General features: G+C 37.9%; 1 protein-coding gene across 1 annotated transcript in view; it reads left to right on the top strand.

Moving 5' to 3' along the window:
• The window catches only part of ADAMTS3 (ADAM metallopeptidase with thrombospondin type 1 motif 3), a 279,671-nt gene that overhangs the window by 195,866 nt on the left and 56,866 nt on the right, over positions 1 to 26,939 (top strand). The window contains exon 6 of the mRNA XM_057729161.1: positions 11,001 to 11,200. Within this exon, the coding sequence (XP_057585144.1) occupies positions 11,001 to 11,200 (200 nt within the window). The remainder of the gene's footprint in view (positions 1 to 11,000; positions 11,201 to 26,939) is intronic.

Here is a 26,939-nt window from a genome sequence, read left to right as displayed (position 1 = left end):
CTAAAAAACTCAGTGCAAAACTTTTCAATGACTATTTCAAACCTCATGTTCTTTGGGCTGTAAGATGATACCTGTGTTTGCTAAGGTTTTAATTTTTTGAACTTGCTCCATGTTTGTGTTAAGTAATAAGCAGATTTGGGGAGGGGTGCTACTCTTGGAAAACAGTCTCTTCCTGTAAACATATTTACAGTGAATGCCTCTTGGCTCAGCCAGCTAGCTTGTAATCAACAAAGAAATTCACATTGTTTTATGAGAAAGTGAATTTTTTTTTTTTTTTTGAGATTTACTGAATACTGTTCAGCCTTAAACTTCTCTCCCTTCATATGATACTGTGTGCTGCAAGGACATATTCCAGGAGATTTAATATCTCATACAAGTATGATTTTTATATTAAAAGAGTATTATCAGGGTGTTTACACTGAACATTTCACTGCTACCTAACTTCCATAAGTCCAATTAAATATTTGTAAAAAGTCAGCTAGGGAAAGCTCAATGGCGATAGGAAATTCTAAGTCATGTTACAGAGTAACATGCCTATAAATCCAAGTTTCTAAACCACCATATATTCTTAGCAAAACCAAATTAAGTGAACTTCTGCTCTTGGCCAGGGTAGAATAACAGAGACTGGATTTACCCTCCTGCTTTAAACAATCAGAAATGAATAAAATATATGAAACAGTAGGCAAGACACTGACTGTCTGGCAACAAAGGACAGTGATCCTCAAGATATGAGAAACAAATGCAGTGAGCCTCAGCATTACCCCGGTTTACGGCCTGGAGGGTTTCTAGTCTGAATCTTAGGGAAGGAGAACCCAGGCTGAGCCTGACAGATGCTCAAAGTTAAGAAGCCAGAGCTGAGAGTCTGGGAGATGAAGGTGGACAGAGTTCACAGACTGAGTCTGGGGGAAGAGAGGGCTACACAGAGGTAAAACTCTGAAGATCCGAAGAGGTTCCCCTCTAGTATTTAGTTGAGTCGTGATCAGTACATACAGGTGAAGAAACAGCAAAGCTTGGGAAAAACCACCCAAGAGGATTAGAGGAACAGTGTCCACACTTCCATAGGGCTGGGCTTAGTGCTTGTTCCCATGAGGCAGACTGGAGTATCTCACAGTTCACCAAGCATTGGATGGAGCACGCAGAGGGGTCTTGCCTCAGTAGTGGTGAGTAGCTCTAGATGGGCACTGCTCTAATCCTGCCTAATATATCTTAAAAACAAGACCTGACAGGACCAAACTGTTTTTGGTTTTTTTTTGTTTTTTTAAAAATTTTATTTATTTATGTATTATTTTTGGGGGGGTACACCAAGTTCAGTCATCTGTTTTTATACACATATCCCCGTATTCCCTCCCTCCCTTGACTCCCCCCTCACCCTCCCTCGAGTCCCCCCCACCCTCCCCGTCCCAGTCCTCTAAGGCATCTTCTATCCTCGAGTTGAACTCCTTTTGTTATACAACAACTTCCCACTGGCTATCTATTTTACAGTTGGTAGTATATATATGTCTGTGCTACTCTCTCGCTTAGTCTCAGCTTCCCCTTCACCCCCCGCCCCCCCCCAAACCTTGAGTTCTCCAGTCCATTCTCTGCACCTGCATCCTTGTTCTTGTCACTGAGTTCATCAGTACCATTTTTAGATTCCGTATATGACCAAACTGTTTTTAAGTAATTTAACCACATCCAAGAACAAAGCTCACGGAGTTTATAGGAACGCAAAGATATTCAGCAGCCAAGAAGGTAAAATCCACTATGTCAGACATCTGATCAAAATTACCAGATACACAAAGATGCAGGAAATTGCAACCCAGAATGATGAGAAAAATCATTCAGTCAAAATTGACAGAAATGTTAGAATTAGAAGTCAAAGCATTAAACAGCTATTAAAACTATATTCCATAAGTTAAAAAAATAGAAGATAGAAAAATACCCCCATTTTTTTTCTTCCACATGATCAGTACTATCTGGAAGGTTGTATTATAGGCATATATTTTATATGGGTAAAAAGTAAATATAACAGGTATCTTTCCTCTAGCATATTTTATTCCTTACCCTAAGAATAGTTTTATTTTTAGCAAATAAGTGACTTTAGTGGAAATTCACTCTAGGAATGGCTCAACAATGTTATTCAAATGCCAAAAATGCTATGTTATTAAATTTAACTTGGATAATGTCTTTTGTGAGTTAGGCGTTGCACTATTCCATTCATAGTATTTGGTAACAAATATTATTCTGTTGTAAATTTGTCTTAAATATGCGGTAATTATTATGGCTCAAATATACTAACTACATAAGATATAATTATGAAAACTGACCTTCCATCTAAACATAGGCCAAAACTATTTGATCAGTATTATTCAAATGAGCATAGCACTTTAGATAAAAACATGTTGAATGACTACTTCTTTAATATTTAATGTTATGATAATACACATTTTTAATTTTATATTTTTATAACTTTTAAAAAATTTATTGGAGGTAGCATAGTAAAATTTTATTGCATCACAACAGAAAGGCATAAAGTGAATTTTAAATCACTTAGTGTAAAATTCTGGTCTGTGTTGTGGATGTGTAAATAGCTAAATAATTTAAATGTCACTTTTACTCAACCTTTTATAGATTGCCTATAAAATCTGGAAACGTAGATAATATTTTATCTTTCAGAGCAGAGACTGAAGATGTCCTTGACAATATTCTGTGTATTTGTTTGTGCCTCCAGACTTTACGGGCACTGTGTTCCTCTTTAAATGGTAAATGAGAAGATTTTTTCTTATTGTGATAAATTACTAGACTTATACATTGTCATGAAGTATTTTATATCGTAATGTAGGTTCTCTTATAGTGTAGTACCTTTTTTCCATGTACAAATATGTTTAAATTGTGAACTGTATCCTTGATCAAGGACTTAGCAACAGATCAGTTGTACATATGATCAATCATATATGATCAAAAAAACCATAACAACAATAAGCAACTTTAATCATCTAAAATAGTGAAATTATGGCCTAATTATTAATTGTGGAAATTTAGCCAGGAAGAAGATTCTCTAGCACTGCCTATTTATTTTATAGATAAGGAAAATGAGGTGCAGATAACTTTCTCAAAATCATACAGATGGATCATAGCAGCTGGGCCTAGACCTCTGTTCTCTTTGTATTCATTTCATTGCTTCATAACAAATCACCAAGAACTTTGTGGCTTAAAACAACATTCATTTATTAGCTCGAAGTTCTTATAGATCAGAAACCAAGGTCACTGGACTGGGTTCTAAGCTTAGAGTATCACAAGGCCAAATCAAGTTTCTAGCCAGTTTGAACTCTGCTCTGGAGGGTGTGGGAAAGAAAGAGTCCACCCACTTCCAGGCTCATTCAGGTTGTTGGTAGAGTTTAGGTCCTTGTTGTTCTAGTACTGAGGTCCCCATCTCCTTGCTGGCATTGACTAGGGTTCACTGTCAGCAACTGGAGGCCTCCCTGGTCCTTGCACAGGCTGCATCTGTCTTCAGAGCCAGCAAGGGCAAGTCATATCATTCTCATGGTTCACATTTCAGAACTTCTCTCCTGTAACAATCAGCGAAAGCTCTCTGCTTTTAATGGCTCAAGAGATCAGATCAGGGCCAGCTAGATAATGCCTCTATCTCATGATCAACTGTGCATATAATATAATCATATCTCATCAAATTCACAAGTTCTGGGGATCTTTGTGGGGCCATTTTAGAAAGTCTGCCTACCACACTCTGAATCTATTCTGAGTTTCTTTGTGTTATACTATATAATCTCATTCTGAAAGGTCTATACTATACATATGAATTAAAAGTTTACATATTTGTATAAAAAGTTTACATGTATCTCACACAAATGTAACTTTGATATTCATGTGGCTCATTCCATTACTTTACAGGATCTCTGTTCATTTTCTGCCTTCTTCTGAACATCTTATCTAAGAATTGTGCCCGCTTCACCTTGTCACTCTTATTCCCCTCATCCTGTTTTATTCTTCTTACCCTGCTTCATCATTCTTTTCACTGGAATATAAGTTCTATATGGACAAGCTCCACATTGGCTTTGTCCACTGCTGTACTCCCAGTGCTTAGAACAGTGCCAGGTCAAGTAGACCTGTTCTTTAAATATTTATCAGAAATAATAAATAGCAAATGTTAATATTCATAGTTTGGCCATAAGGACTTGTTTAAATTTTTATTAAATCATTCCATATACATTTGGGGAAAATTTTAGTATGCTAACGTAGAGTTTCTGGGGAAATTTGGGTAAAAAAAATCCCTTTACCCTTAATAAAGTAGCATATAGGAGGCAACTGATAGAAATAACTTGAGCTTTGAAATTGGTAGCTGTGAAATGGAATTCTATCTGTCCTTTATGCAGTTGAGTTTACTTAGAAAACTTTAACTTGTAGCAGTGTCAGATTAGTAGGATGTAATCTGGTAAATTAGGTATAGGGACCACTTCCTCTACTCTTTGATTTAGTAGAGCTGAACTACAATAGCCATAAATAAGAAAGAATATAATTTAGTCAAGAGGAGGAGAAATGTTGATTAAAATGCTATTAAATGTATAGAGAAGTAAAATCTGAAAATTAAAAACGATGTTTTCATCCAGAATTAAACTATGATTTTATCTGAATAAGAGCAACAGATGAAACAAACTAGAAAGCAGATCACTAGTAGAAAAGCCCTGAAATTTAAAATGATATAATGAGAATGAAATAATTAAATTGGGAGATTTTAAATATAAACAGAATATATCATCCTTTTCAAGGGACTATACAGCCCAAGAATAGTTTATTAAAGAAGAGTGGGAAGGAAAATGAGGAAAATCGATAACTGCAGCAAGAAGGGTATAGATGGCTTATTCACCAAGGTTCTTTTATGTTCAATTGTTAGGAACTAACGTCAAACTGTCTTCGGCAAGAATTTTTTTGAAAATGGTAAGAGAAGAAAATTAGGTAGTAATATTGTTTATTGACTCACAAAACTGAAAAAAATCAAGGTTTAAAGAATGGTTGAATTCAGAGGCTCAGAGTCATCATTGGAACATAACTATTTTCTCCATTAATAATCTTCACTTTCCTCTTCTTGCATTAAACTTAGAACAACAACTCTCCCAAGCTCACCCCAAGCACCTTCAATGTTATATTCTGCCAGTTTAAAACTCAGTAGAGAGAACTTCTCTTTCCTAGTAGTTCCAAATAAAACAGTCCTGGGTCATAGTTTCATTGGCATGATTTAGGCCATCTGCCCATCCAATTACTAAAGTCAAGGAAATGGAATACAGTACTTGACCCTGCCTAGGTCAATGCCCGCTGCTAGAGCTGAGTGTCAAGGGGTGGAGTGGGGAAGTGAAGCCAGGAGGGTGTAGATCGGTATAGCTACATGAACTTCCTGGAGAAAGACAGATCTGCCACACCTTGAGTTGCCAGATTTAGCAAATAAAAGTACAGGATTCTCATTTAAATTTGAATTTCAGATAAGCATGGAAGAAGTTTTTAGTATCAGGTAGGTCTCATGATAATATTTGAGACATACTTATACTAAAAAAAATTGTTTATCTGGCATTTGAATTGAACAGAGAATACTGTATTTTGTCTGAGAACCCTGTCCACACCCAGACATTTCAGTGATTTATTCAAAAAGTGGTTGGAATGGGGCTGAGCAAGCAGCAGTGATGAGTCCACTACTATAGGAACGAAGGACTGAATGTCAACAGACATTACCAGACCAAAAGAGTGCAGAAGTGATCTGTAGGCAAGCAAATTACAGTAAGAGAAATAAAACATAAAATGCATGAACGCAAACTAAGATAGAATAATAGAGGCCGATGGAAGACTGTTACTAGGGAATGTGAGAAGAGGAGGACTTGAAAAGGAGGATTCAGCAATGTGAGTTGCCTGTGCAGCTTCCATTTCCCCCTCCTCTTTTATTTTAAGGTCTTCCCCCTTCATCTTTTTAAATAAGATCTCAGTATTTTTCCTGAACCCCACGCTTTTCCTAAATATGTACTTCAGAGGAGGCTGGCTGCAGTTACAGAAGTTGATTTCTGATTGGAATAAGACACGTGTGGGATCAATTCTTATATTTGAATGATTTTTACATGGCCTTGTGATTCAGTTCAGGCCACTGAAATATGTAGTTAAATGTACCAAAAGGCTCCTAGGAAAGATTTTTGCATACTTTTAAGAGACATGCAAAAAGATACAATTTGTGGTACCTGGCTGTGATGCTGAAATTGGTGTAGCCATTCTGAAATAATCAAAGAAGCAAATCTGAAGACAAAGCCTGTACACCAAGAATTGCAGAATATGAAAAGATGGAAAGAACTATGTACTTGATCTATTGACGAACTGATTAGCCTAGCAATCACCATACTTCTGGACCTCTTGTAATGCAAATTAATATATTTCCTGATTGTTTAAAACACTTTAAATAAAGTTTTCTTTATTTGCAGCTAAAAACATTCTAACTGGCATAAGGAGAATATTATGAAAAGTCAGGATTTTCTACATATTGGACATTGAAGTGACTTTTTTATTTTGTTTGTTTGCTAATGATTACAAATTCAAAGCATGCAAACCCTTTTTTTCTACTTAAAAAGTAAGAAGTTTTCCATTTGAAAAATGCCGTATGCTGCACCTTAAAGCAGTCAGTGAAAACAAAAGCAAACGTGTACTTTAGAATTAGAACTTTTGAGGAAAAGTAATCACGGAAACTAATATTCATTCAATGGTAATGTCTTTTTTTTTTTAAAAAAAGCAACAGTTACTTAATGAAACTTCAGAACTGACATCATAAATTGGCCTGAATATAGTTCTTTGAACTATCATTATGGAATTTCCCAGTTGGTGAAGCACTCAGCTGCTTTTCACAGAAACATTTTATATGTTGGTAGAATGGTGCCCCATATGTGTGGAATGCTGTTACTGTATCTTTTGGGAATCACAACAATATAAATTTATTTAAATTATATCAATGGAAAAAAATCACTGTTGGGTGCTACAAACAGGTCAACACAATTACTTAACTCCTCTCTGTTTCTGACCTTAACAGATGACATGTGTTGGATTTTACACCTATTTTTAGCTCTGATCTTAGGATCTCCACCTACCATTGGAAAATCCAATTGTGGCATTCCAGTCACTGCATTTTCACGGCAGGAGGCTGTTCATGAAGAGTGCCAAATTTCTACATATAGATCCATTCTGTGTTTATTGTTACTGCAAGACATTTTCTTCCTCATTTTCTGAAGTAGATGCACTACAGAGAAAGCTGCTGTGGGACATTTTGGTAAAGTGGATTTTATATTATCATTCGCTTATTAACATGAAATTAACTTGCATTCCCAAAGGGAATAGGGGAGCAAGGGCAATCTACACAATAAAATTAAATATTGTCAATGCCATATCCATCAACACTAGATTCAGTGACATATAGAAGAAAACCCAAACATGGCCTCAACACGATGGAAGTGCTGTCCTTCAGAGCACTTTGTGTAACAAAGTCAGTTCCAGGGCTGGGATGCCAGCTCCATAGTCACTTTGGGGTCAGACCCCTTCTTTATAGCTACTCTAGCAAACTAAGCACATGCCTTGAACCCAGTACCTCAAAGAGCTCTTGATATCATGTCCAAGGTCCAGGCAGCTGGAAGGAATACTAAGTGAAGGACTAAAAGGGCTCACCTACGAAGATGTGTGGTCCTTCATCACAGGGAAGTTTGCGCATGACTTTTAAATGGGTTTATTGCTACCTCACACATTATTGACATTCTGCTCCTTAGGCATAAAAGAATGGATGGAGGGTAGATGCTTCTATTACATTCTCTATCATAGTATGCTTAAGATTGTATTCCAACCCCAAATGTATTTGTATCAGATTCAGAATTTGATCAGAAATTGTACCTTTCCAATTTTAATTTTGTCTCATTTCATCTTTCAGACCATAGGAATTTTTTAGGTCTGCTTAAAGTAGAACTTGTGGAAGTGATTTAAGCTTATATAATTGTTTGTGATTACAGGAAACAAATTCAGCTTCATTCTAAATATAAAGCTGGTACAACTGTGTGGTTCCCAGAGTTAACAACTAAAGAGTTCTTAATTTTCTCAGGATCTACCACGCATGGGTACTCAATAAATATGCATTGAATAAAGATCAGTGCCATCTATAAGCTAACTCTTTCCAACTTGATATTAGGTTTGTAGTCTACTAAGCAAGTTTGTCTCATTGGATTTAATCCTAATTTTAACTGAAAGTACACATTCTAGATTCTTTGCTTTATCTACTTCATGCTTTCTTCATGAGATATTGTTACCCTCATCCTTTCCAAAGTTATCAGCAATTCAGATTTTCCTCTACTAGTGCCAGATTTTTTCTCACCTCTATTTTAAAAGAACTGTAACCATTTGATTTGTGATATATAAAATAAAATGTAGGAAGCTTTAAAAAGTAGAAAAGTTCTCTTAATGGGAAATCATCATCTTCATCATTGTAGTAGTAGTAGCAGTAAGTACTGTTTGTTGAGCACTTATATCTAAGCATTGTATACAGTGTTTTTAACTAACATTAATCATATAATCACAGCAACTCTGCAAAGTACGTATTATTATCCCATTTTACAGATGAGAAAACTGAGACTCAGAGAGGTTAGGCATCTTAAATAAAATCACACTGCTAGGATGTGACACTGCCAGGATTTGAAGCTAGGTATATCTGATTACAAAGCTTGTGATCATTATACTGTAAAGTAGGCATACTAGGAAGAATTGATTATGAAAGAAGATATTTCACAGCCTGAGAACTATTTGTAATTAATAGGGATGTGTATAAATAATAAGTATCAGATGTTATTCCACCACTGTTTCTTTTTGAAATGTTTGATATTGCCCACTCTAGGAATCAGAGAAAAGAACACTGTATAACACAGGAGGAAATAGGGACAGAAGTGTTCTTGATTGAATAAAAGCAATGGCTGAAAGAAAAAGACTTCCTTCTTCCTTCTCAGGTTCCTCATGCAATGAAAAACTAGATTTTTTTCTCTTACCATAAAACCACCTATTTAAGGAGGGATGCAAAGGCCAAACCAAAGGTGTCTTAGAGCAAGATGAAATGTCCTTCTGAAATAAGTATTCAGCCTTCTTCATTCATGCATCAGACTTAATGACATGATGACATTGCTAGTATATTTCCATTGGACACTGCCACTGACAGTTCTGCCAAAAAGAGCCGTTTTTAGAACTGGGAGCTCATGTATGAATATCCTATTTGTACGCTAGCTATCACAACATTTCGCTTTCTCAAGTGTGTGAAGAGACTGAGGTTGAATAGTAAAGCTGTTTGCAGGTGTAGTCTCTTGCCCTCAGTGTGGGTTTACAGCTCTTAAAAACAACTTTTGAGGAAAGCTTTTCATTTGATGTGGATGGTGGTGAGAGTTATTTACATATTGTGGAGCCAATGTGATTCCCTGATGAGCAGAAAAGTCCCAGCTAGTGATCTAGAATCTGGGCTTGGGTCAAAGTGAATTACAGTGTAGCTTTCAAACTGAGTAGTCATACTCAGAAGCTGTGCCTATACTTGTAGGGGAGAGTTCTGGTGTTTCTCTATATTTTTTAAAAGTGGAAAGGGTATGAGTGAAATCTGTATTTCTAATCCCATGTGGCTAAGGCTTGGTCATCAATCTTCTTGACCAAAAGACATCGCTTTCCCCCCCTCAACTTTACTAAAACTACAAAGGGGAGAGGAAAATGCCTATTCATTAATGTCAGACACCGATTCAAATGGCTTACAGGCCTCAGTACAATGTTAAATAAACGTCAATATAAAGCATGAGTCAGAATTAGTTCTGTCAGACTTGCTTTTAGATATGTGATTGTTTTAGTCATCGAGGCAGTATGTAAAATAAAATCCTTTCCAGGTTTTATATATGTAAAATGGGAATGAGTATTCTTTCAGTTCTATACCAGCAATTTTTTTGATTTATATCTTTTAGTATTCAAATAATATATTTTATTTTTTAATTCACCAGAGAATTTTCTTCACCAAAACTATGATAATCTGAATCTAGATAATTAAATAATCTAGGTAATTAGAACCTGAGAATGCCTCTCTCACTCTCTTTCTCTTCACATGGATAGGTGGATGGATGAATGATCTAGAGATATGTATGTATGTGGGTATCTGTGTATCTCTCTCTGTGTATCTATGTGTATGTATATCTGTTTGGAAAGTAAAAAAAAAAAAATTAAATTCCTTCTGCAGCATAAAATAAATAATTTATACTTTTATTTTTCTTCAGTTATGGGTAATTTTCTGACTGATTTTTTACTTTGGTATCTCACAGATTCAGATATACAACTATTGAAATGGGCTTCTTATCAGATGATAGCCAGTACAAATGTGAAAGACCTATAGTGTCTGCCTAGCAGCATTCACTAGAAAACCATAGTCATAAGAAATAAAGTAATATATGGTCACTGGTAATCATACCATGAAATGCTCTTTGTTGTGTTGCCAATGCTGTAATTTGATTTTTAAGTGAAGGCTACTGGAAAAAAAGAAGCAATTTAGATTTATGTGATACAAATTCCACACTGCACGATTAAAGTAACTTAACCACTGTAAACGTATCAACCTGTGATCTTTAAATTTATAGTCTCCATTTATTTAATAACTACTTAGCCCGCACATATTCTGCACCCCCACTTTCTTTGCTTTGCACGGAGGATACAGCTGGAGGAGACTAAACTACTCTGTTCCTCCTGAAACAGTTGGTCTAGCTGGTGGTCATGTTATTTTGCCCTCCGTGTTGCTGTTCTGTGCCAAATTTATAAGAGGTCTATCTGAACACATGCACGTGCACATCATTTAAGGAATAAACTGAAAAGCTACATCTTGGTGACTATGGATGATAACTATAGGCCCCCCCGCAAGAAGATCTTTTTTTGTAAGAAGTTACTAGAAGGCCCACTGGGGAAACTGAAATGCCTGGGTTCCTTTTGTTTCTTAATAGAACCGGAACTGGAAGGCCTTGATGATCTAGGTACTGTTTACAGCAGCGTTGACCAGCAACTAAATGAAACCATGAGGCGCCGCAGACACGCGGGAGAAAATGACTACAACATCGAGGTACTGCTGGGAGTGGATGACTCTGTGGTCCGTTTCCACGGCAAAGAGCACGTCCAAAACTACCTCCTCACCCTGATGAACATTGTGAGTACTGACTCCTTTTTGAGTTTTTTTTTTGATCTTTTAATTCACTTCTGTTTTGCTAGAGTCTTCTGGAAACCTCTTTGGGGTCTTCCATAACTGTGCCCCACATCCAAAATATGTATGTAACTGCATTCAATTCAAATATTGATCTATATATTTAACATACAAGAATGCAAAAATAAAGGAAGCATGAAGTCAAATTTTCTTTTCAGTGATCAACTAGTTTTTCATTGTCATTAAAGGGAAATCATAAATTTAAAAGTTATAATGGGATGGAATTATAACATGAATTACGATTTTCATTTGGTGCTGGGAATAATCCAGACTCTCAGGATTTTGTCCACCTGACTTGATGTGGACCATGAAGAATGAGAGAGTCCCTTCCAGCAGCATTTTTCATCCCAGGATGATGAGGAATTATTTAGGCCTGATAACTCCGTGTGGATGCTTGTTGTTAGAGCTTTTGAATAGAGTGATATTCTTCAGCATTACAATTGAAGGTGATGTATGTACAAAGCACAGTCAGCTCTTGGCACAGTGCTGCCCTGTTGTTATAAAGGACTCTTTAAATTTGTTCTTTATCTTGTCCAGAAGAAATTTAGTCAGTATCCTCAAACTGGTGTTCTTTTTTTCTTTGTGAACTGACAGAGAGCAGTTGAGGAGAAATAATATATAAATCATCTACTTCTAAAAAATAATTGAGATTGTAGTATACTCTATTTTATATGTTTTATTTTTTAGAATTGTAAAATACATACTATATTGATCTGGCAAATTTAGTACCCAAGCCTATTATCTCTTTCAGCTTTTGACTTTTAATGTAATTCTTTGCGTATCTTACCTTCTTTTTTTCCATGCTTAAGATTAGATTTCCAATAATTATATTGGAGAAAAAAATTATTAGTTTTATTTACCATGATTTTATTTATCCTAATACTTAAGCCAATATATTAAAAGTATATTTTGTTCATTGAGATGCCAATGTATGAAATTCTGCATATACCATGTGTCTGAGAAGTGGAAAATGAATATAGAAACTCAGACACGTTTTTATTTGTTCATTGGCACTTATTCCCATTATGAAAACTGATTATCACACAGCAAACAAATTCCTGTGGAGATGCTATTTTTACTTGAGTTATTCATTGGACCCCTGGGCTGCTTTCTTCTGCCACTAGGGAGGCAGTCAATCAAGATAGAACTATTAGGCCCCTAATTGGTACTCAGAACTACAGAAGGCTCTTGGAGTAATGCAGCAGAGATTCAATACAGTCTTGTCCCCACAGTACTTATAATTTAGTCAAGGATAAAAAAGATGCAAGAAATGCAAAAGTTGAGCAATGAAAGGTATGCTAAGATATACTAGTAGGCGCTGTATTATAAATTCTTTAAGACTTTAGAGGGAGCAACAGTCATCTCAGTTGTGAAGTGTTGAGAGAATTAAATAGGGACTTAGGAGGCAGAGGCTTTAGTTCTAGCTCTGTTCCTGGTTGACTTTGTGACTTTAGGTAATCATGTCCCTCCCTGGGATTTAGTTTCTGTATTTATAAAATCGAAAAACTACACAAGATGTTCATTAATTCTCTAATTCATCAGGAAGCTGGAGGTTAAACTGTGTCTTTAGGGATTTGTTTTCTGTTTTTTTTTTAATCTATTTTCTTTAGTTTTTTAAAGGGCACATGGAATTGTGATGGTTTTCTAGGTAGACTCCATTTACAAGAAAGTAGAAATGGATAAAGTATATTCACCAGAAAATAAGCTTAGGTATCAAGGAATAAACAAAGTGCTGCATTTTTGGTTTTAAAACCATCAAAAAAGGACTTTTGTTTTTAATACCACTAAATAGGTTAATAGGCTGAGTCTCTGTCTCAAATACTAGAAATTATTCTAAAGCCAATCGAGCATCAGAGAATAGAAATAGAAAAGAGAAAATAATTTTGCATCTCAAGTAATTAATGTAGGTAGAGATCTTGAGGAGATTATAATAACAGTCCCCCCTTCTCTTCCCAAGTTCAGAGCCAACTGAAAGATAGACATGGTGAACAGACGGATGGAGAATAGTTTTATTATTTATAAGAGCTGAATTGCACATGACTAAAATTTATAGCCACAAAGATTTTTCTTATTCTAAATCAATGATTCTCAGCTGAGAGCACTTTGCCCCAACCCTTGCCTTCTGGGGACATTTGGCAATGTTTGGAGACAATTTTGGTTGCCCTAACTGGGAAGAGATGCTACTGCCACTAGTAGGAGATGCCAGGGATGCTACTAGACCACCTGCAATGCAAGGGGAGCCCTGCACAATAAAGAAATATGAATTATCCAGTCTAAAATGTCGACAGTGTTACGGTTTAGAAACCTTGTTCTAAATTAGACAGTCTTACTCACAACGCCCACCCCTCTCTGACTGGATAATTTCAGGTTTCCTTTATAGGAAAGATAGAGAGCTTTAAGCATGACAGATAGAAGACTGAATCTCTTTCTTTCCTCCCTGCCCCCCCACCATTGCCCTACTGTAAACCGTTAGATCTACAACACTGAGATGAGCATGTCCTGTCTCAAATTTATCATTTAAATAAGGGTTGGAAGCGTGAAGAAAGCCAATAATGATATTCTAATGAAACTACTTCGTGGAAATTTGAAGCCAAGAAAATTGGCTTTTTTCCATAACAATGTTGGAATGATTATTAACTCCTATGCTAGCCATGCTTTATGACTTCCCACGGTTATCTAAATCACGGCTCAACAAACTCAAGCCCTACACAAACATAGAGGCCTTCGTTACATGCCACATAGGTTCGGACAGAAACTGTAGAAGAAAATTGACAGTGAAAAGTCTTTTCCTTGCATTGATTTGGGGAGAAATGTGTCCCTATGGTAAAGAAAAAGCAGTCTCCTTTAGTCTCATTTAGTTCCTTTACCTTAGTTAACAAGTCAGCAAACATGCTCTTCTTTTAGTTTACTTGGTAGTCACATGTAGTCTCCATATCAAAACCCAGGTGATGTTTACCACATAGTTCCTGAGCCAGGGAAATACTTTTAGGTGCCAGTGATTTGTTTCATGGTTGTCTCTTTAATTTAAACTGAAATTCTTTTCAAAGGAATGCTCATATTTTATTTCATACTTTCTTATCTTGAAAAGGGTTCTTAAATTATTAAATGTTAAACATATGTTTAATGAAAGAATGGATAAGTGAACAAATGAGTGTAAATAATATAAAAGGAGATTATGAACAATCTTGAGAGGCAGAAACTTTGGACTTATAAGAAGATATAAATGACAAATGAAGGCTTTAATCAGCTTAACGATGCAACAAAAGCAGTGTTTAGGAAGTAAATTAACATTTGTTGGGTGTCTATATTTTTTTACGTATGCTGCAAGATGGGAATTATTATAACCTTTTTTTTCTAGAGGAAGCAGAGGCTTTAAAATGTCAATAAAATTGAGGTAAATTTTAAAAATTATTTGAAGTTTGTAAAACAGTCTCAGATGATAATGTGGTGATGGTAACCATTAGAAGAAGACAGTGTGGAGCTTCTGTGTTGGTGAACACATCACAGTGTTGGGAGGGTGAAAGCCTGGAATACCATGGAAGCTCTGTACCCCTCCCCCCAAGACCTTGCCTTATGCATTTCTTCCATTTGGCTGTTCCTGAGTTGTATTCTTTATTTTGAATACCAGTAAATGTGTAGGAGGAGGCAGACTATAGTGGAAATGCAAGACAGCCTTGGGTCTAAGCCTGCCCTCAGCACTGCAAGGTAAGAGGCCTTATACACATAGTAACTTCTCAATGCCTCGGTTTCCTCACCAGTGAGATGGGGCTAGCAGTCCTATGCTCACAGGAGAGTTCTAAAGAAGAAAGGAAAGTGTGAACATAGCATGTCTAGAGCTGAGCGGGTGCTTAGCAGATGGCCAGTTGACATTTGCTCTGAAAAACTCAAAGCTCTTCCCACAATTTGCTTCTCTGCCCATGTCAACTAGAAAGGGAAAAAGAAGGCTCATCAAGTGATGTAAAGGAAGATACATGTTTGCAAGTACCTACCATGAATCATTTGCAGGCGGAGGGCTTGCCCCAAAGCTAAATGGCTAAATGGTGGGAGGTCTAAACACAGAGCACAGCCTCCTGCCCCTGATTTTCCCAGAATCTCAGAGCAGAAAACACCAAGGCATTTGCTTAGGGGGATGTATGGAACCTGGGATGGAGCCCCATCTCAGCCCCCAATCTCATGAACCCTGTTCCCTTTTGCCACTGATGAGCCTGAACCAGAATCTGGAGAGAAAAGGATGCAGATCTCACTGAGCTGGTTTCATTGTCAAGAATAACCTGTAGTGGTGGGCAGGTACAAAGCCTTGCTCCCTTCCTGGGACCATTTTCTCCAAAAATTAAGAGTCTTACACTGTTGGAGGAGGTGCAGCAAAGCCTGTTGCGTTCAGGGAATAGACAAAGACCCATTGCATCTAGGGAAAGGGTAGAAGAAAGAAAACTCTACCCTAGTGTTTAGAGAAGAAGAAGGTCTTGGGGGAAAGCAGCTGCCATGCTGTGAAAATACTCAAGCATCTTTGAGGAGACACTTATGTGAAAAAAAATTGAGACCTCCAGCCAGCAGCCAGCATTGCTTTGCCATCTGTACAAGTAACCCACCTTAAAAGTGGAACCCAAATATGGAGACAAACTAATTGTCAATCCATGGATGAATGAATAAAGAAAACATGGTCTATACACACAGTGGAATACTATTCAGTCTTACAAAGAAGAAAATCCTGCTACTGGCAACAACATGGATGGAATTGGAGGCCATTATGATAAATGAAATAAGCCAGACACAAAAAGACAAATACTGTATAATCTCACCTATATGTGAAATGTAAAATATTCAAACTTATAGAAGAAGAGAATAGAATGATAATTCAGGGAGCAGAGGGAGGAGGAAAATGTGGAGGCAATGGTCACAGAGTACAAAGTTTCAATTACACAAAACAAGTTCTGAAGATCTACTGTATAGCATAGTGCCTATAGCTTACAATATTATATTGTATACTTATAATTTTCTAGGAGGGTAGATACTATGTTAGGTGTTCTTATCACAAAAATTTAATTAATTAATAATGAAGGGGCAGGAGGAAACTTTGGGAGGTGATAGATATGTCTACAGTCTTGATGGTGATGTTAGTTTCATGGGTGTGTATTTAACCCCAAACTCATTGAGTTATATATATTTGACATATGTTAAATATATAAATCATACCTCAATAAAGTAGCTTTAAAAGTAACAAAATGAAAAACAAAAGTGGGGAGAAGAAAGATAGCGGTGAAGTAAAAGGATGTGGAATGCATCTCTCTCCACAAATGCATTAGGAATACATCAAAAGACGCAATAATTCCCACAGAGAACCAGTTGAGCACCAGCAGACGACCTCAAACACCAGAAAGAACTGCAAAGATCCTGACACAAGTGGGTAGGACAGAGGGGAAAAAAAAAATGGAGAAAGGAGGAGAAGAAAGGAAAGTGATGGGCCCCACACCCTGGGGCAGGGGGATCTGAAACAGAGGGGAGATTGCCGAATTCAGGAAACTGTCCCTTATCTGATGGGGAAACCCCTTCTCCAATGGGGAGTTTCCCTGGGTCAGAAGGGAGCCATTTGGGACTGCTCAAAGAGGGTGAAGTGGCTGAGCTGTGGCAGACGGGAAAAAGTGAGAAAAACACAGAGGGTCTGCATCACGGCTCAGCATGTCTGGACTGAGACATAGGTTAACAGATGAACAGGGGGTCTGGGAGCCAGAACGTGGGAACCGGAGAACTGGTTCAGGGTGAGAAACATTGTTGGCAGTGGGGAGATGGGCTGAGAGGACAGGAGGGAGAAAATCCACAGTGGAGAATGCCTACCTCAGAAAACTGGGTGACCATGGCAGCAGCTCGATACTGCTGACTCACAAGCAGGGGGTGGAGCCGTGGGCGTAGCCTCTCTCCCAGAGCCTGTGACAGACAAAGGAAGGACCCTTGTGGGCCTGGCTAATGCAGTTAGGGATAACAACGGCCCCCAGGCGGGGCTGGCCTAGAGTGCCTGCAGCCGAGAGCCAAAAGTCTACAGAGTGGCACAGCTCTGGAGACATTCTGTTTATACCTGAGCCACCAGTGTCCTTCTGCAATGGGCACCACAATGGCTGACTGAGCCACCGTGACCCAGGCAGGGCACCCCAGCAGAGTCATAGCAGGGGGGAGGAGTCGTGGTTGTAGTTGCTCTCTCTCGGCCTGAGCCAATGGTGTCCCTCTGCAACAGGCACTGCCTGAGCCACCCGAGCTACTGCGACCCAAGCAGGGTGCCACTGCTCACTCACTCCCAGGGAAAGGAGCCACTATTGTACTCTCTCTCTCCCCACACACCAGCGCTTACAGATGAACAATAAAGGAAGCTCTGCTGGTTGCAGAGTAATACAGGAAGCCCAAGGTGGGAAGAAGGACACTTACAGCTGAGACCCCAAGGAAACAGAAATATTATTAATTCTATTGATCTGGTCCATTCTGGGATCAGTTCTAGATTTTTTTTTTTTTTGTAATTAATTATGATCTTAGTCTTAAAGGATCTACACGTTTTATAGCATATTTTTTATTCTATTTTTATTTTTAGCCTTTTTATATATTTCTATTTCTAGCTAAGTTTTTTGTAGTGCTGACTGTATCTCTCCTACCTTCTTTTCATCTCTATCTTTTATACATTTCTTTTTTTTTTTCTTTTCATATTTCCAGTCACACTGCGCTCTTCTGTTGCCCTGTCTTCTATCACTTTTTAGTTTCTTTTATCTTAATATACTTATAATCAATATTATCGGTCTGCTCTGTTTCCTTGCTTTATTCTCCAGATGACACACTGCTTTGGTTTTTATTATTATTAGGTTCGGTCTTTCTCTTAGTTCTAAGTACAATTCTCTGATTTCATTCTGAGAATCTTCAGTCTGTCTGGTGATACTCTTGCTCTTTATTATATTTGATCCTAGCTTTCAAAATCTCCCTGGATTTGTGTTTATCTGTGTGTGGTGTTTTGTGTGTGTGTGTGTGTGTGTGTGTGTGTGTGTCTGTGGTTTTTGGGGGGTTTTTTTGGTTTTGATTTTCTCTTTGATTGTCTGATTGCATACTGGGGTTCTTCTGTCAGGTCTTTCTAGTGCCTTATGTTCTATTGGATTCAGTATTTGTGTGTCTTATACATGTATGCGTTTCCTTGATTTAGTATTTGTTTGACTCAACACTATGCCATTAGCCTGGGGCATGGACAGTCTTCTTTAAACACCTTTATTGCTGGGACAAGCAACCTCTGAAGTCTGGACTACTCCATCAGAAGTCAAGTAGGAGGCTCTGGGGAGGGAGAACTGAATCCAGGATGCTAGATTACTAGGGAGTCCTCAGATACAGGAAAGATTAACTGCAGAGAACTCTTGCAGAGCCCTATCAGAGTCTAAGACCCAGCTTCATCCAACTGTCTGCAACTGCCAGTGCTGGACACCTCACACCAAACTACAAACAAGACAAGAACACAAACCCACCCATCAGCACACTGACTACCTAAAGCCATATTAACCTCACAGATACCCTAAAACACACCACCTGACATGGCCCTGCTCATCAGAGAGAAAAGACACAGAGCGAGACACTGTAAAGCAGACACCAGACTCCCCCACCAGGAAGCCTACTCAAGACACTGAACAAACTCCACCACAGGGTGCAGAGGGCATAAACAAGAGGAATTACTACTAGGCAACATAGGGAAAGGAGAGAGCAAATCCTATAAATCAGACAAAATGAGAAAACAAAGAAACACCATGTTGGCAAAGGAACAGGAAAAAAACCCACAAGACCAAATAAATGAAGAGGAAACAGGAAAACTGCCTGAAAAAGAATTCAGAGTAATGATAGTAAAAATGATCCAAAATCTTGATAACAAAATACAGAAAATACAAGACACAGTTAATAAGGACTCCAAAGAACTAAAGAGCAAACAAACAGCAATGGATAACAAAATAACTGAAATTAAAAATACTCTAGACGGTATAAACAGCAGAGTAACTGAGGCAGAAGAACAAATAAGTGAGTTGGAAGATACAATGGAGGAATTAACTTCCACAGAGCAGGAAAAAGAAAAAAGAAGAAAAGAATAGAAGACAGTCTCAGAGACCTTGGTGATAACGTTAAGTGCACCAACATTTGAATCATAGGTATGCCAGAAGAAGAAGAAGAAAAGAAAGGGTCTGAGAAAATATTTGAAGAGGTTAGAGTGGAAAACTTCCCCAATGTGGGAAAGGAAATAATTAACCAAGTCCAAGAAGCACAGAGAGCCCCATACAGAATAAACCCAAGGAGAAATACACCGAGGCACATGTTAATCAAACTAATGAAAATTAAACACAAAGAAAAAATATGAAAAGCAGTAAGAGAAACGCAACAAATAACATATAAGGGAAAACCCATAAGGATAACAGCTGACCTTTCTACAGAAACTCTGCAGGCCAGAAGGGAATGGCAGGATATACTGAAAGTCCTGAAAGAGAAAAACCTACAGCCAAGAATACTCTACCCAGCAAGAATCTCATTCAGATTCAAAGGAGAAATCAAAAGGTTTACAGACAAGCAAAAGCTAAGAGAATTCAGCACCACAAAACCAGCCTTACAACAATTGCTAAAGGAACTTCTCTAAATAGGAAACACAAGAGAAGGAAAACACCTACAAAAACAAACACAAAACAATTAAGAAAAAGGTAATAGGAATACACATGTCAATAATCACCTTAAATGTAAATGGATTAAATGCTGCAACCAAAAGACACAGACTGGCTGAATGGATATGAAAACAAGACCCTTACATATGCTGTCTACAAGAAACCCACTTCAGACCAAGCGATACATATAGACTGAAAGTAAAGGGATGGAAAAAGATATTCCATGCAAATGGAAGTCAAAAGAAAGCTGGAGTAGCAATACTCATATCAGACAGATTAGACTTGAAAGTAAAGACTATTACAAGAGGCAAGGAAGGACACTACATAATGACCAAGGGATCCATTCAGGAAGAACATATCACAATGGTAAATATCTATGCCCCCAACATAGGAGCACCTCAATACATAAGGCAAATGCTAACAGCCATAAAAGGGGAAATCAACAGTAACACAATAATAGTGGGAGACTGCCGAGACCAGCTCAGCGACTCGAGACTCAAGGTGAGTGATGGGTGCCGCAAGCTTAAAGAAAACACAGACACAGACTGAAGAAAACACAGACACAGACTGAAGAGAAAGATGGGACCAGGGGACTCAAGACCTCTAGGATCAAGAGCCTTGCTGATTCATCCCATGTTGCTTTTATTGAGTTCTTGGCTAACACTTCCCAGGTTAATCCCATAAACAATCAAAGGCCTCACATGACAGGGCAATGATCTTTGCCTCCTGGGTCCGATTTGAGCAGGTGTGGATCTGAGCAGGGTGTGGATTTGAGCTGGGCGTGGAGAGCAAAACAGCCCTGGGGGCAGGAGACCTCTCTCAGATGGATTAGGGTCTGTGCCCCACCCCTGTTGGCCCCTCTGCAACTGTGCCTGTCTTAGGTTGTTCCTCCCCCGAAGAATCTTACCCGTCTCTGGCTAACCATTCATCCTCCAGGGCCAAACAGGGTGATATAAAGAAGGGTCTGTGTCCCACCCCTGTTGGCCCCTCTGCGGCTGTGCCTGTCTTAGGTTGTTCCTCCCCTGAGGAATCTTACCCGTCTCTGGCTAACCAGCCATCCTTCAGAGCCTAACAGGGTGATATGAGGTGTGCAGTGAGAAAGGGGCTGCACCCCCAGAGAGGGCCAACCCTCTGCCTATGCCCCCATAGTCTCCACACCCCGCACCCTCAGCTCCTCCACTGCTCAAGCAGGACATTCTGAATCCCATCGCGCGTCCCACATACTTTAACATTTTCAAGGTTTCAGAAAGACTCCTGAATGTCTTCCCACAGGAGACTTGAACACCCAACTTACATCAATGGACAGATCATCCAAACAGCAAATAAATAAGGACACACAAGCTTTAAATGACACATTAGACCATCTCGACTTAATTGATATTTATAGGACATTCCATCCAAAACGACAGAATACACTTTCTTCTCAAGTGCACATGGAACATTTTCCAGGATAGATCACATCTTGGGTCACAAATCAAACCTCAGTAAATCCAAGAAAATTGAAATCATATCAAGCATCTTCTCTGACCACAACGCCATGAGACTAGATATCAATTACAGGAAAAAAACTGCAAAAAATACAAACACATGGAGGCTAAACAATACACTATTAAACAACCAAGAAATCATTAAAGAAATCAAAGAGGAAATCAAAAACTATCTAGAGACAAATGACAATGAATACACCACAACCCAAAACCTATGGGACGCAGCAAAAGCAGTTCTAAGAGGGAAGTTTATAGCAATACAGTCCTACCTTAAGAAACAAGAAAATTATCGAATAAACAACCTAACCTTACACCTAAAACAATTAGAGAAAGAAGAACAAAGAAACCCCAAAGTGAGCAGAAGGAAAGAAATCATAAAGATCAGATCAGAAATAAATGAAAAAGAAATGAAGGAAACAATAGCAAAAATTAATGAAACTAAAAGCTTATTCTTTGAGAAGATAAACAAAATTGATAAACCATTAGCTAGACTCATCAGGAAAAAAAAGGGAAAAGATGCAAATCAACAGAATTAGAAATGAAAAAGGAGAAGTAACAACGGACACCACAGAAATACAAAAGATCATGAGAGACTACTACAAGCAACTATATGCCAATCAATTGGATAACCTGGAAGAAATGGATAAATTCTTAGAAAAGTACAGTCTTCCAAGACTGAACCAGGAAGAAATAGAACATATGAACAGACCAATCACCAGTATGGAAATTGAGGCAGTGATTAAAAATCTCCCAACACACAAAAGCCCAGGGCCAGATGGCTTCACAGGTGAATTCTATCAAACATTTCAAGAAGAGCTAACACCTATCCTTCTCAAACTCAGGCAAAATATAGCAGAAGCAGGAACACTCCCAAACTCATTCTACGAGGCCATCATCACCCTGATACTAAAAGAGGACAAAGATGTCACAAAAAAAGGAAATTGCACACCAATATCACTGATGAATATAGATGGAAAAATCCTCAACAAAATACTAGTAAACAAAATCCAACAGCACATTAAAAAGATCATACACCATGATCAAGTGGAGTTTATCCCTGGGATGTAAGGATTCTTCAATATATGCAAATCAGTCAATGTGATACATCATATTAACAAATTGAAGGATAAAAGCCATATGATCATCTCAATAGATGCAGAAAAAGCTTTTGACAAAATTCAACATCCATTTATAATAAAAATTCCCCAGAAAGTGGGCATAGAAGGAAATTACCTCAACAGAATAAAAGCCATATATGACAAACCCACAGCCAACATCATTCTAAATGATGAAAACCTGAAAACATTCCCTCTAAGGACAGGAACAAGACAAGGGTGCCCACTCTCACCATTATTATTCAACATAGTTTTGGAAGTTTTAGCCACAGCAATCAGAGAAGAAAAAGAAATCAAAGGAATCCAAATTGGAAAAGAAGTAAAATTGTCACTCTTTGCAGATGACATGATATTATATATAGAAAACCCTAAAGACTCTACCAGAAAACTGCTAGCACTCATTGATGAGTTTAGTAAAGTAGCAGGATACAAAATTAATGCACAGAAATCTCTTGCATTCCTATACACTAACAACGGAAGAGCAGAAAGAGAAATTAAGGAAACTCTCCCATTCACCATTGCAACAAAAAGAATAAAATACCTAGGAATAAAACTGCCTAAGGAGGCAAAAAACCTGTATGCAGAAAACTAAGACATTGATGAAAGAAATCAAAGACGACAGAAAGAGATGGAGGGACCTACCATGTTCTTGGAGTGGAAGAATCAACATTGTGAAAATGACTGTACTACCCAAAGCAATTTACAGATTCAATGCAATCCCGATCAAATTACCAATGACGTTTTTCACAGAACTAGAACAAGAAATCTTAAGATTTGTATGGAAACACAAAAGACCCCGAATAGCCAAAGCAATCTTGAGAAGGAAAGACAGAGTTGGTGGAATTAGGCTTCCTGACTTCAAACTATACTACAAGGCCACAGTGATCAAGACAGTGTGGTACTGGCACAAAAATAGAAAGGAAGATCAGTGGAACAGAATAGAGAACCCAGAGGTAAACCCAAGCACATATGGGCACCCTATCTTTGACAAAGGAGGCACAAGTATACAATGGAAAAAAGACAGCCTCTTCAATAAGTGGTGCTGGGAAGATTGGACAGCTACATGTAAAAGAATGAAATGAGAACACTTCCTAACACCATACACAAAAATAAACTCCAAATGGATTAAAGACATAAATGTAAGGCCAGACACTATAAAACTCCTAGAGGAAAACATAGGCAGAACACTCTATGACATCCATCAAAGCAAGATCTTTTTTGACCCACCTCCTAGAATCATGGAAATAAAATCAAGAATAAACAAATGGGACCTAATGAAACAAAAGCTTTTGCACAGGTAAAGAAACCATAAACAAGACAAGAAGACAGCCCTCAGAATGGGAGAAAATACTTGCCAACGAATCAATGGACAAAGGATTAATCTCCAAAATATACAAGCAGCTCATGCAGCCTAATACCAAAACAGCAAATAACCCAATCCACAAATGGGCGGAAGACCTAAATAGACATTTCTCCAAAGAAGATATACAGATGGCCAACAAACACATGAAAAGGTGCTCAACATCACTAATCATTAGAGAAATGCAAGTGAAAGCCACAATGAGGTATCACCTCACAACAGTCAGAATGGCCATCATCAAAACATCTAGAAACAACAAATGGAGAGGGTGTGGAGAAAAGGGAACTCTCCTGCCCTGTTGGTGGGAATGTAAGCTGGTACAGCCACTATGGAAAACAGTTGGAGTTTCCTTAAAAACCTAAAAATAGAACTACCATAGGATCCAGTCATCCCACTACTGGGCATATACCCAGAGAAAACCATAATCCAAAAAGAAACATGTACCATAATGTTCATTGCAACACTATTTACAATAGCCAGGACATGGAAGCAAGCTAAATGCCCATCAACCAATGAATGGATCAAGAAGATGTGGCACATATATACAATGGAATAATACTCAAGCATAAAAAGGAATGAAGTGGAGCTATATGTAATGAAGTGGATAGACCTAGAGTCTGTCATACAGAGTGAAGTAAGCCAGAAAGAGAAAAACAAATACTGTATGCTAACTCATATACACGGGATGTAAAAAAAAAAAATAGTACTGATGAACCCAGTGACAGGACAAGAATCAGGATGCAAATGCAGAGAATGGACTTCAGGACATGGAGTTGGGGGAGCAGGGGGCAAAGGGGAAGCTGGGACGAAGTGAGAGAGTAGCACAGACATAGGTACACTACTAACTGTAAAATAGATAGCTAGTGGGAAGTTGCTGTATAACAAAGAGAGATCAACTAGATGATGGGTGATGCCTTAGAGGGCCAGGACAGGGAGGGTGGGAGGGAGTCGCCGGAGGGAGGGGATATGGGGATATATGTATAAATACAGCTGATTCACTTTGGTGTACCTCAAAAGCTGGTACAAGAGTGTAAAGCAATTATATTCTAATAAAGAGCTTTAAAAAAATGCTATAAAACAAAACAAACAAAAAAAAGTGGAATCCTTATATCTATCGACCCCAGTCAAGCCTTCAGTTGAATAGCCCCAGCTGACATCTGACTTTGACTTCATGAGAAAAACCAAGTTAGAACCACCCAGCCAAGTTTTGCTTCCAAATTCTTGACCCATGGTGACTGTGAGAGAATAAATTATTGCTTCTACTTTAACAAGGTAGAAGGAGGAGGAGGTGATAAGGTTATTGGGAGGTGAAACTAGGTTAGAAATTTTGTTATATTTAACTTTAACTCAGATTATTTATAGTTTAAGTGTAACCAAGAAAAACACCTAAAACAATGTACTACATGTCAAGAGTAATGTTAAATAGCTTTGGTTTATCTGCTGTTTTAGATTATCCATTCTGGTTGCCACGTTTTTGAGACAAATATGTTTTGTTTTAGGGCCATATTGCCTATTGATAGTGATAGCTGTGCATATGAATGTGGTAAAGTTCTGTAGGTGATTCATCATGCGAATCTGGGGATTTGGGCACTGGAGAGACAGCTCACTAAATTAGCACTTTTCTCTGGGGGTTCAAGCGTCAAGTGAACAAGTCTGAACAGGCCCCAGATGATTTTGTTATGGCTCCTTTAGAGGAGAGAGCTGCCATCCATCCATCTCCCAGCTCCTTTGTGAATGAATCAGTGAAGGCGAGACTTGTCCATTGCCTTCCATCTCCTTTTATTTTTAACTCTTCCTCTTTTGTAGATCTCGAAATTTCTCCCAAACTCATCTATAAAGAAAAAATAAACAGTTATGAATATATTTTAAAAGAGCATGACTAATGCCTATTCTTAGATTCTTGAGAAGCTTTTTATATTTCAAATGAAAGATATGTGATATATATTGAGCCTTTGTTAGAATTTCATGTCATATCTTGTTGTATTGATAGATTTTAGTTTTACTATTTTGTAACATTGCTGACTTGCTGGGAAAGTGGTTCTCAGCTGTGGAGCATGTCTTCTACAAATGTTGATCCATTGCCTACTATGGGCAAGGCCTACCTTAGACATAGGGAAGAAATATCTTAATGAACACAATAGAAATTCTCCGCCCTCTTGATGCTTGGGATAGGAGACAAGTAATAGTCAAAAGAAGAAATGAATGTTTAATTTTTGGTAGTAATAACTGCCAAGAAGAAAAATAGATAGGTAAAAGGATATTATCAAGGAGAGAGAAGGAGGGACTATTTTGAATAGGAAGTTAAGGAAAGCATCTCTGATATATCATGTAGGCAGAGATATAGAAATTCTATGAGGAAGAGAACCAGGCAAAAAACTGGAGAAAGAGTGGTCTGGTCTGATGAATTATGAACTGTAAAGGAAAAAGCTACTGAATCAGGAGTGTTTGTGATGCAGACCTAAGAGTTATTGTTTTTTAAGCACAATGAGTAATTTTGATAAACACCCCTAGTTAAAAATCACAGTAGGACAATAAGGACAAGAACTAAGAGGAAAGAATGGGGGGAAATCCTTGAAAATAAAGAAATAGACATGAAATGTCTTAGAATGAAAAATGCAGGTAATTAGACTCTTCTGGAAATTTCCCCCAAATTTTGTTTTTCTTTGTATCTTGATATCCAGACAGTGTTGGTAGAAATTTGTTATCACCTGAGCTACCATGAAGCTCAGCTTACTGAACACTGAGTATTCCAGCAATATAGTTTTTTTTTTTTAAAAAAAAAAAGACTTTTGACATTAATTACTAACTCAAGGGCTTTATGCCCTTATACTATTCCTTTTCTATGTGATATGTCTTAACTGCTGCAGGGAAAAACACAAACCTTGCTGAGAGGAAAACCAATGAAATGAAAGGAATAGGTACCAGGTCTTATTCTTTCTTGATATATGATGGAAAAGAATGGTTCCTGGCAATATTCTGAAGGCAAAAGGGGAAAATACCTAAAGAGTTTTAAAATGGTCTGGACTTATAAAAAGTAAAGTGGAAGGCTATTTAATGATCAAGAACAAA

Source organism: Hippopotamus amphibius, chromosome 3, assembly GCF_030028045.1.
Source record: "Hippopotamus amphibius kiboko isolate mHipAmp2 chromosome 3, mHipAmp2.hap2, whole genome shotgun sequence".
Classification (NCBI taxonomy): domain Eukaryota; kingdom Metazoa; phylum Chordata; class Mammalia; order Artiodactyla; family Hippopotamidae; genus Hippopotamus; species Hippopotamus amphibius.
The sequence above is the reverse complement of the archived record's forward strand: the minus strand, read 5'-3'. Positions and strand labels throughout refer to the sequence as shown.